General features: G+C 41.8%; 1 protein-coding gene across 1 annotated transcript; it reads right to left on the bottom strand.

Moving 5' to 3' along the window:
- Nucleotides 1–8,659: 8,659 nt before the first annotated feature.
- Nucleotides 8,660–9,289, bottom strand: LOC109032057 (uncharacterized). Its single transcript, XM_072304429.1, has one exon. It carries the CDS (start codon nucleotides 9,287–9,289, stop codon nucleotides 8,813–8,815), a length of 477 nt encoding a protein of 158 aa, XP_072160530.1. The 3' UTR covers nucleotides 8,660–8,812.
- Nucleotides 9,290–11,379: the final 2,090 nt, after the last annotated feature.

Below are 11,379 nucleotides of genomic sequence, written 5' to 3'. Positions count from 1 at the left end.
GATTTGGACGTATTTCTGCGAGACGGAACTATGTGCATTATGATGTGAGCTCTGTTATGCATATATTCTTAAGAGTTTCAGGGCTCATGTCATAGTGCACATAGTTCCGTTCGGCAGAAGTACGTTCATTTGTCGTACTTGTAGTGGTACTTTAAGGGCTACGTCGGCAACACAGCCGAGGATAAAAAAGACGTGAACGATCCTCGTTTTTAAACTATTTTCCCGAATTTGAACGACACCTCATTGATGATTGGTCCGCCATCAAAACGTATGGAAAAGGGTAGATAAACAGGGTGCTCAACACCTCAAAAATCGAGTCTTTACCCTTTTTTTAGAATTTGCAAGTGTCAGAAATTTGATCAATTCCGTGTTTAAGTCGACGCCACCAAGTGAGCTGAACACGAGGATACCCTTGGTTCATAAATTGAAACATTATTGAGGGAGATGTGATAAAGTAACCTAATCTGCTAAAATACTCGTGTTTAAATGGGAAATGGTAAATGCGGCCAGATGACGTCACTAGGCGGTGCATTTTCTCACTTTTAAATATATTTTTAAACTATTTCCCATTGCAGAAAAAAATTATAAAAAATACTGCATAATCAGCTCTTTAGGCACTTTCAGATGAAGCAATAAAACATTTGCGTGCAAATTCTCCATTATCGATTCTTTACCGGGAAGATTCTTGAATGGGAAAATGTTGATAATCGATCATTCACGCCTCGCTATTGTTGACCACGTGCTTAATTACATACCACGTAGACAGATTCGGTTCTGAGCCGTTCAATTCATTCGTTCATAATCGATGAATCGAACAGAATCCTACCGAAGATAGCGCAGGCAATGCACCGTATGCTCGAGAACTGGATAAATGCAACGTATCCGTGACTCCTACGGTTAATTATATGCATTCTTGTGACCAGTGGCGTGGCGTGCTTTGCGATATATCGATTGTTTGGGCGTTTAAACCTATGGAAAAGGATCGATAAACAAGGTGTTCGCAGCGCACACCTTAACAATCGATTCTTTACCATAGGTTTAAATGGCAGAACAATCGATACATCGCAATTTGCGCCACGCCACTGTGTGACCGCTTTAAAAAGTAGGGCTCACATTTACGAAAAAGTATGGCTTCCCACTGATCAATTCCCTCACCTCTGGTGACGGCGTTACCAAGTCTTGGTGCAATTCGTTAGATTTTCCTGGAAATGAGGTTCCAGTACACTGGAAAACGAAACACATTGGATCTAGAGTCCAGACTCTTGAAAACATTGACAAGAAAAAGGACTCTTGATTCAATCAGATATAAGCTTAAATCAAAAGGAAATCCGCTCAAATTAAGAGGCTTGGTTATTGATTTAAGCTTAAATCTGATTGAATCAAGATTATTTTGTCTTGTCGATGTTTTTAAGAGTCTGGACTCTAGATCCAATGTGTTTTTTTCCCAGTGTATTGTACAGTAACGTGTCGTAGCATTCGAAAAATCCATTTGTGCGTAAAAAATGTACACATCAATGAAGCATTTGCACGAAAATAATTTTATTGCTTCATCTGAGCGTGCTCGATGAGCTGAGTTCGCTGTTTTATCCAAAACTTTTTGAAAAAAATCGAAGGCTCGACAGTGGTGTCCTCCCCCCCCCCCCCCCCCTCCTCAAGTACTTGAAGAGAGCCTCCCCCTATTTCATTAATTTGCACCCCTCCCCCCTCTTTAAAACAGCCGCGGATTTCCAGGGGAATGAGGGAAAGAGCGCGCGCTGATAACGGCGCAGAGATACGACTATTCGTGCTTGATGGATGTCCGTGTTGCGTCTACTAAATTGAAGGCGCGATGGCGCGAGGCGTGAACTCGCAATGCTCCGCTCGCGCTCCTTGTTGTCAGCACCAGTGGCGTGACGTAAATTGCGATGTATAGATTGTTATGCCATTTAAACCTATGGTAAAGAATCGATTATTAAGGTGTTCGCTGCGAACACCCCGTCTATCGATCTTTTTCCATAGGTTTAAATGGCATAACAATCGAAATGCACACCACGCCACTGGTCAGTACTGCCGTGCTTAGACGCCGTATGAACTTTCGAGAGTTGCCAAATTTCCGTGGATGAAACATGTATTTTTGACGAAATCTATGTAAATATTCAGATATTTTAGATTGAATTGCGAAGAAAATAGTCTCAAAAATTAGAATAATAATATTTACAATTTCCCCCAATAAATTCGTATTAGATTACGGATAATTCGGCAACGCCTGGAGGTTCATACGGCATTTTTCCTTGGCATGGCAGAGAAGGTTGTCGCACAGCCTTGATTACGTCTCTCCTTTTGGCTATGTTAAATTCTCGATTTATTCTCCTTTTTTTTTTCAATTTTACAGCTGATTTTTTTTTTGATGTATTTGTGGAGATACATTTAAAGCTCATACTTACCGGTCGCATACAACCTGCGGGCCACGTCTTTTTAACAAGTCTTAGGTCAATTGGACGTGTTTCTATCAAACGGAACAATGTGCTTTAAGACATGAGCCCTGAGACCCATAAGAATACATGCATACAAGAGCTCACGTCATTATGCACGTAGTTCCGTTTGACAGAAATGCGTCCTATTTTACCTGATTTGGGCACTTGAGGGTTAAACTTTATCCGTAACACCGGCTCTTAGATAGGAAGAACTCGGTGCAAAGGACAAAAGGACATTGTTTTTTGCATGATAATCATTTCGAAGCAAAGCTCACCCTTAGTTACCTTTCGGCCCTGAATAATCAATTTTTTCTTCGTAATATTTGAGTGCAAATCTTACTGTTATCATGAGTTTTAATAAGATTTTCCGAATTAAAATGGGTCCCTCGTTTCTTGATCGATTCATGTCGATCGAATCCACGCTGGGTTTTTTTTTTTTATTATTTGTCGATTGAATCACGTTGATTGGTTCACATTTTTATTTGTCGATCGATTCGTGTCGATCGAATCGTCACCGGTTATTTGATAATTTGTCGATCGATACACGCTTTCACTTTTCGATCGATTCATGTCGATCGAATGCATACCCTAGAGGCGGATCCAGCAAATTGGCAACACCGGATTCTCTCCATTTAAACCTATGCTAAATAATCGATTTCTGTCGGAGCACCTGGCCCCTCCTAGGATCGATACATTTCTATATGTTTAAAGGAGAAAAGACGATGTTGCCAATTTTTTAGATCCGCCAATAGCATACCCTCATCTCTTGGACTCTTAAGTATACGAAATTTATTCCTTTATCTGTAATACCTCTAAAAATATTCATATTTGAAAGAAGAAACTACAGTTTTGAAAAATCTCATTATTCTTTGATCTGCGAAGATTCGATCGTTGAAACATAGTTCCACGCCTCGAGCAAGTGGCCCATTAACCTTCCCGCGAGTAAAAGCACAAAACGCATCCGGTTGTTTCCCACCCCAACAATGCTTAAAACTGGCAACAATGCTTCAGAAAACTCAAGCTGGCTCATTGTTCGATTGAGAAAGGAAGAAAGTGAACTTGATTCTCCGTCGACCGGTAATTGCGAGCATCTTAGCTTTACCGGGTTGCCGAATCGTCTCACTTATTTTAAATGATTTAATTTAATGGGAAAATGTGCAAAAATCCTGCGATTTGGCAACAGGTCTGGGTAACAGATGAGAGCCTGCACGCGCATAGGCACGCGTTTTTACACCGTGGGGAGTAGTGCCGTTGTCTTTGCTAGCTCTTCATTTCTCCGCTGTTACACAATAAAAGAGCCATAATTAAGATATATTTACAAGAAAAATTAAATAAAAAACCACGAGTTGAAAATATCAGTTAAGTATCCCACCAACCAAAATAATAAGGCATTTGATCTTGATCAATGTATGTAAAAATCATAGGCGGATCCAGCAAATCGGCAACATTGTTTTTCCCCCATTTAACCCCATGGGAATGTATCGATTCTCGGAGGGACCAGGCACCAGGTGCTTCGACAAGAATCGATTATTCAACATAGGTTTAAATGTGGGAAATCCGGTGGTGCCAAATTGACTTATCCGCCTCTGGTAAAAATTGTGAATAAATGTCTCCGCTTTCAACGTTGCTTTCATGTTACAGCCCGTCTTTTGGAAAGAAGCTTATTACTACCTGCTTACATGATTTTGTTTTAAATTTATTTTTGGTTCTGTATAAAATAAAGCTCTATAAAATTTCACGAAAAAATTATTTAAAGCTACTTTTTTTTATTCGCGTGCTTGATATGAAACAAAAATAAAAAAAAAAACGCTTTCCAGCCACAGTGGAAACGAGAGGTAGATTTCGACTAATCGTTTCTGTGAAAACAATTGCGCCTAATGAGCCTGACAGGTCGGAAAATCGTCCCCCTCGAACTTGAGATTTTTCGGATAAGGGGTGGTCTTAGAGGGTAGGTGAAGATAGGTTGTTTTGAAGGCCACGATGAGACGAGTTTTTTGACGTATCACCGACTAAGATCGGACGAGTTTGAAAAATCATCCCCCTTTGGACTTGAGATTTTCCGGATAAGGGGTGGTTTTAGAGGGTAGGTGAATATAGGTTGTTTTGAAGGCCACGACGAGACGAGTTTTTTGACGTATCACCGACTAAGATCGGACGAGTTTGAAAAATCATCCCCCTTTGGACTTGAGATTTTCCGGATAAGGGGTGGTTTTAGAGGGTAGATGAATATAGGTTGTTTTGAAGGCCACAATGAGACGAGTTTTTTGACGTATCGCCGACTAAGATCGGACGAGTTTGAAAAATCATCCCCATTAGGACTTGAGATTTTCCGGATAAGGGGTGGTTTTAGAGGGTAGATGAATATAGGTTGTTTTGAAGGCCACGATGAGACGAGTTTTTTGACGTATCACCGACTAAGATCGGACGAGTTTGAAAAATCATCCCCTTTTGGACTTGAGATTTTCCGGATAAGGGGTGGATCGATTTTCACGAAAAAGGAAACTTGATCTAGACCTCATAGCAGTGAAGAACCATGCTTAGTTTCGTTTTGATCGTATGGATAGTTCCGGAAAAAAAACGGTCGCAAAGGTTCGTTAGATCCCAGTTATATATATATAAATATATATAATATATATCGTACTTTTTTTATGACCTACATTTTTCAACTCAGGGCTTCAGGATCGATGCTCTTTGAGCGAAAATTTCCGAAAATTACGATGTCGTACCGTCTGCAATAGGTAGATATTTCTTCGAAATCTACCTAAAAGGAAGTGAACAAAAGGACGAAAAAACTCATATTCCCGCCAAAAAAATATAACGTCAGTTATGCAAATTTATTTTCTCGACAAACGCACAAAATTAAAAAAATTATGATATTAAATGGAGGAAAACTTCGAAAACCAGTGTTGCCATCCGGCGATAATTGCCACCGGGGCTCGTGGGTCATTAAGGGTGGCAAATTCGTTATTTGGCAACGCTGTTCTTTCCATTTAAATCAATTGGAAATATCGATTTTAGGTGAAGCAAGCTACCTCACCAGGAGTCGATTAATTACATACATTTAGATGGAAATAAAACAGCGTTGCCAACTTTCAAAAATTGCCATTAGCTCATTAATATACTGTTAAGGGTCATTAACCTTACAGAATGAGGCAAGCGCTCCGCCACATTTGGAAGTTGAACAACCCGAAAAAAAATGTGTATCTGGAATACCGATGTGGAAATCTTGCAATGCGATGGTGTTTCCGTTCATTTTTTGTCACTTATTCTTGTGTTCTGCATTAATGAAAGCAGAAGCCATTAATTCGTCGTCTTCGGACGTAGCTCCATTCCAAGATTGCCAAATTGACTCAGACAATTGATTTATTTTACAAAATTGTACCGGTGCAGTTTGTATCAAACATGCTTCTGACTATTGCATGAAATCTGAGGGAGAATCAGTGAAATTTTCAGTTAGGAATGCCCAAGATTCTCCTGGTGAATATGCAAATTGCGAGGGGAAAGTTGGCAACATTGAAATGAAGTTAAGTTCTTTCGTGAGGGAAATAACGAATTGAAACAGAACTCTAGCGAATCCATACTTGAAGGGGAATGTGAGTTTTGTGGAGGAGGAAAATTCAGATTTTTGGCCTAAAATCTGTAACTTTTTCCTCATTCTCCACCCTGCTCTTCCCCCTCTACGCTGAGAATGCGTCAATAAGACAGGTTCAAGGACATTAAACATCCTATAATATTAAGATAAATATCGACTGTGAAACTTCCAAACCACTTAACTCGTTTGTGGTGTTCAAAAATCTCCGCTCCTACTTTACTTTTTTGAAGGAGTACAAACCAACATCATTCCCTATAAACTTCCTTCAGAATTTGCTTCGCCCGGAGAGGAAAAATCGCGGAAGTTCTTAAGAATTGACGTTGAGTAGTTTTCCATATGAATAATAAAGTATGACAGGAGTCTGCAACTTAGGAAATCGAGATACGTGGTTTGGGAATTTCACCGTCGACATCTCTTTTGGTGTGGCTAGAATCACGCGTGCGCGTGCCCAAAAATTGTATCCGCTTTTGAGTTCCAAGATAACCACAGTTTTCTTAACCTAAACATAGTGAGCAAGCCAAGGCTCTCCTACGACCTGAGATAAATACATAATGCTTTGAATTTCATTTTGATTTACCTTTTTTTCTTTTCTTTTATCCTCTACACCATGAGTGAAATCTTGTAAAAGATTTTGCTCTAAATTTCTAACTAACCTAACTTGAGGTGAGGAAAACAAAAATTGGTGATATTTGAAATAAATATTTGTCAACCGGGTACCTAGCTATTTGATCCTGGATGATGATAACATCGTATAATACGTGCTACCTTAATTGAAATTTCATAAATGACCTGTCTGAAAAAAATAAAGAGATATCCATTTCCTTTGTCGCAAAAGGCGTACCACGATCATTCAATCAATTCCAAATGTCTTTTCATTTAAACCATGTTACCATGTAAATGTACCATCTAAATATATTTTTAATATCCTAAGCTTCATTGTCAAAACATGCTGGTGACAGGATTCTGTAACCACCTGTAGTGTTTAGTCGTTTTCAAAATAGAAATGATTGCAACAGAAATTAGGCACAAAATTGAGCATTTATAACAGTTACACGAAAATTTACAAAAATTTACATAAATATTTTCACAGAAAGTATACAAAATTTTATCTATGTATATCCAAAATCAAGAGCTGTTGGACTTTGTTTCAGGCTAAAAGAGCTGGCTGAGAACACAGAGGCCTGTAATGGGAACCTGATGAATTCTGCGCTAATTTTTTCCAACTGAACCAAAAGGAATTATAAAGCAGGACAGTTCCATGTAAATAATTCCTTTTAGCAGAAATACTCCCAGCTGTCAAACCTCTATATACACTGCTCTAAAAAGCAAAGTTATCTAAAACAGCCGAAGCGGTCTAATAATTACGTTGCAACAATGCAAAATTTCTGACATATTATTTAATAATTTTACTTTAAAAATGTCACCCCAATTGTATGTAATCCAAAAAATATAAAGGAGGAATGAGCAACCGTTTTTGAGCAAAATCTAGCGCGGGTGATCTGGGATACTATGTATATAGTATGCGACGCTTTATCACGAGTGATTGCTAGATTGTGATGTCAACAACGGTCTTAAACCCTAAGTAACATCAACAGCTAGAATTACGCCCCAGAAAATCGGAAATAGATAGGTCGAAGTTGTTTTTTTTTTTACGAACAACTTCAAAATTTTCGCATCTTTTACAGTAAAAAATGTGCACTTTGCAATGCTGCAGTGCCAAAAGAAGACTTGAACTGAAGCTACAACTTTTCTTGGAGGATTGTCTTATCTCACTCTTTTGTTTGGAAAAAATTCGAACAAAATTCCTACGTTTTCAAAGAAGGCCACAAAAATGCTTTTTCTTTAAAGGCTCTCGGTGACCCTCTGGTTACTTAAAACAATTCTCGTAATTTTTAGAAACCAGTTTTGGAATCTAGGATTCTCAACATTCTACTTTGCTGGATATATTCCTTAACTGACGAGAGTTTAAAGTTATACACCGACCTGCTAAAATTTTCGTCCAAGTCTTGTTAACACGCAGCATTAGAAAATTAAGAGCACTTTCCGTCCAAAAATTTCGTCCAACATTCAACGGGGAATTTAATGTTGACAGAAATGGTCTAATAATTACTATAGACTGGAAAGGACGTAACGACCAACCTACCAACATTCAATGGGTATTTTAATGTTGGCATGACGGAAATGGTCTGATATAGCGTCATTTGAGGGGCTTGGAGGACAAGGCGCATAAATGCAGTTTTTCCTACCTCCAGAAATTCGTGTTTGAAGTTTCGAAATTCCATGAATCCTTAGGACGGAAAGAAAGTTCAAGCTGACTTTTTGATGCTTGAAAACTGGAATTTTGGAGCAAATTTTTCACAGGATATGCATTGAAACTAGCTTTTACCTGAAATCATTAATATCTCAATTTTTTCAGGAACTCCACTTGTGCGCCTTATCCTGCAAGCCCTTCATTCCCAGTTTACATTCACTTGGTGACCTCGACATATTCCTCAAGGTCATTTCCGGATTACACTAACCTCGGTGACCTTGACATATTCCTTACATTAAGTTGGTGACCTTGACATATTTCTCAAGGTCATTTCCGGATTACGTTAACCAGATGGACTGCATTTTGCAATTTGGAACTATAAATTCTGGCTCATCTGAATAAACACTTATGTGCATAGGGAAACTAATGGCACATACGTTGTTTTTAAACCGGGCTAGAATTTATGGTTCCAAATTGCAAAATGTAGTTCAGATGACCTTGACATATTCCTCAAGGTCACTTGTCGATCCGTCTCCGACCGGGCACACTCCGCCTCCGATGACTGTGGTGCGTGTGTGGGTGGGCGTGGTGAGGCTTCTCGTAGCCGAAATTGTAGTACTTGACCGGCGGCTCGGGGCTCGGTCCGAAGACCATGTTCCGGATGGTCATCCACAGGGCCGCCGAGAACGCCATCTGGTTCATCATCAGGGTCTGCATCACGAACATCTTCAGGTTCGCCAGCACGATCGGCGAGAACCCGAGCATGATCAGCTGCGGGATCAGCATGTACGGGCTGAACATCATGTCCGTCATCTTGCCGCGACCCTCCGATCGCTTCTCGCTCGTTTCCGGTCGAACTCCGTCCGTTTCCGGTCGAACTACATCCGTTTCCGGTCGAACTCCGTCCATTTCCGGTCGAACTACATCCGTTTCCGGTCGAACTCCGTCCATTTCCGGTTGAACTACATCCGTTTCCGGTCGAACGCCGTCCATTTCCGATTGAACCACATCCGTTTCCGGTCGGAGTCCATCCGTTTCCCGGGTGGACTCTGCGCGTTTCCGGTCGGAGTCCAGCCGTTTCCCGGGTGACTCTGCGCGTTTCCGGTCGCTCTTCGTCTTTTCCCGGTTCCCCACCGGAAATGGGTATTTCGGTGACGACGCTGTAGGTCTTGGGCCGGTGGCTAAGGAGATCCTCGACACTTTTGACGAGGCGGCCGAAACCCTCGAGGAAGCCGGGTTTCTCTGACTTTTTGACCTTTTCCGGTCCGATGAAGCGCTTCAGGAAGGAGAGCACGATCTCCTCTCCGATGGAGATCTCGTTCGGGGCGGGCGCGCTAGCGTTGGCTCCTGGAGGTCGGTACACCAGCGAGTCGATGTAGGATTCGTTTGCTGCGCGCGCACCCTATCGTCAGGCCGGCGAAGACCATTGCGACGGCTAGGATAGCGGGCGGCGTGAGGCGTGCTTCCAACATTTCTTTACGCCGTGCATTTACTCTTCAAAGTAAGTTCACTGCACTTTTGGGTGCAATTAATACTGTCACCGAGTGAGCATTTCGGAGGAGGAAGTGTTTTTTTGAAAGAGTTTTTCTGAGATTTGTCAATATAGTTGGTGGAAAACAACGTTTTGTGGAGCACAAAAAATGTCACTGTATTTATAAAAAAAAATGCACTGTAGCAAAAATTTCCACCTCTCAAGCGAGTTGGACAAGCAGAACTGAGAAAAGCACTATTTCTTCTGGAAAAGCGCGCTTATGGCGAAAAGTTTGAGCCCTCTCCGCGATTTTATCGGCGAAAATTAATTATATGGCGAGGAACACAGTAATATTTTCACTCATATTCAAGCGTGGAAAAGAGCGACGTTTTATTTTGGAAGAGACTGCAAGGAACTACAATTCAGAATTCCTGGCAAGTAATTCCGCGTGTTCTAACACAGACCAATTCACAACCGTGCTCGCAAATTCGCGCGAAAAACAGTTACCTCGAACCGATTATAAACCACTCGGGTGTAACACCTTCACTAATTCACCAGCTCCCGGGACGCTATTTCGCCGGAAACAAAATCCAGCGGTGACCGATCGAACCAACGCACTGGACTCCCAAAAAGCCACCTGACGAGCGATACACAAAGTAAACCGGTTTCAAGTCGAAGATTTTTGTAGAAATTCCAAGACCGGAGCCGTCACTATCGAAATCGCACTTTCCGGGTCCGACACGTGGAAAACGGGCGGAAAAGCCGGTCACTCCCGCGCGGAAAACTCACTTTTCGAGGGGAAACCGATCGCGTGGCCGAGTCCACACCGCAGACCGCGAGATCGTGAATGGTCCGGGCCCCGGTGAATGGTGAGATGCGATCCTGGTGTCTGCTGTCGCGGATGAGTGCGCCTCCCCCCCCTCTTTCCCTCTCACCCCCCCCCCCCCCTTTCGGTGGCCGTAACCGTAGCCGTGGCCGAGGCCGGAGTCGTCGGTGGCCTACTTCTAACCGTAAAACGTGTTGTCGGTAGCCTACATCGCGGCGCAGACGGCATGCAGAGCGGAGGCCCTCCGGATCAGCTGAGATCGGTGCCGGTGCCGGTGCGGTGCCTCTCGCTTCAATCAGAGTTGAACCGTGCGCGGTGCGCATGCGCGGATCAACCGGTGTTTACCAGGAGCGCCGTATGAATTTTCGGGCGCTGTCAAGTTTCTCCCGATGCACTGAAAAACAGTACTTCCTCTACCCTCATAGAGAAAAAAAAGGAGGTGTTTGCATCTTGAGGTTTGTTTACCCTATGACGTAGGTCGTCACAACCTGGCCAGCGAAATCCGGAATTCGAAATATTATGAACGGACCATCATGTCCGATTTTTTTACTTAAATCAACTCATTATTATAATTTCAAGCACTTTTTATAGAATGACTTTTTTCCTTAAATTACACCATTTCCAAGAAAATCGACAGGATAAACGTCGCTGTACCGACCTACGTCATCAAATCATCAAAAAATTTCCAAGATGCCCGAAATGCAAACACCTCCTTTTTTTTCTCTATGTCCTCGGGGAGCGAGAACGTAAAAAATGTGGTGACATCAACACCAGTGGCTTATTTAC

This window comes from Bemisia tabaci, chromosome 9 (genome assembly GCF_918797505.1).
Source record: "Bemisia tabaci chromosome 9, PGI_BMITA_v3".
Taxonomy (NCBI): domain Eukaryota; kingdom Metazoa; phylum Arthropoda; class Insecta; order Hemiptera; family Aleyrodidae; genus Bemisia; species Bemisia tabaci.
Note: the sequence above shows the minus strand (reverse complement) of the source record. Positions and strands in the feature narration are given on the sequence as shown.

What these genes read in the sequence shown, in the direction of transcription:
- LOC109032057 (XM_072304429.1), bottom strand. Translation starts at nt 9,289, where the DNA reads ATGGACGGCGTTCGACCGGAAACGGATGTAGTTCAACCGGAAATGGAC.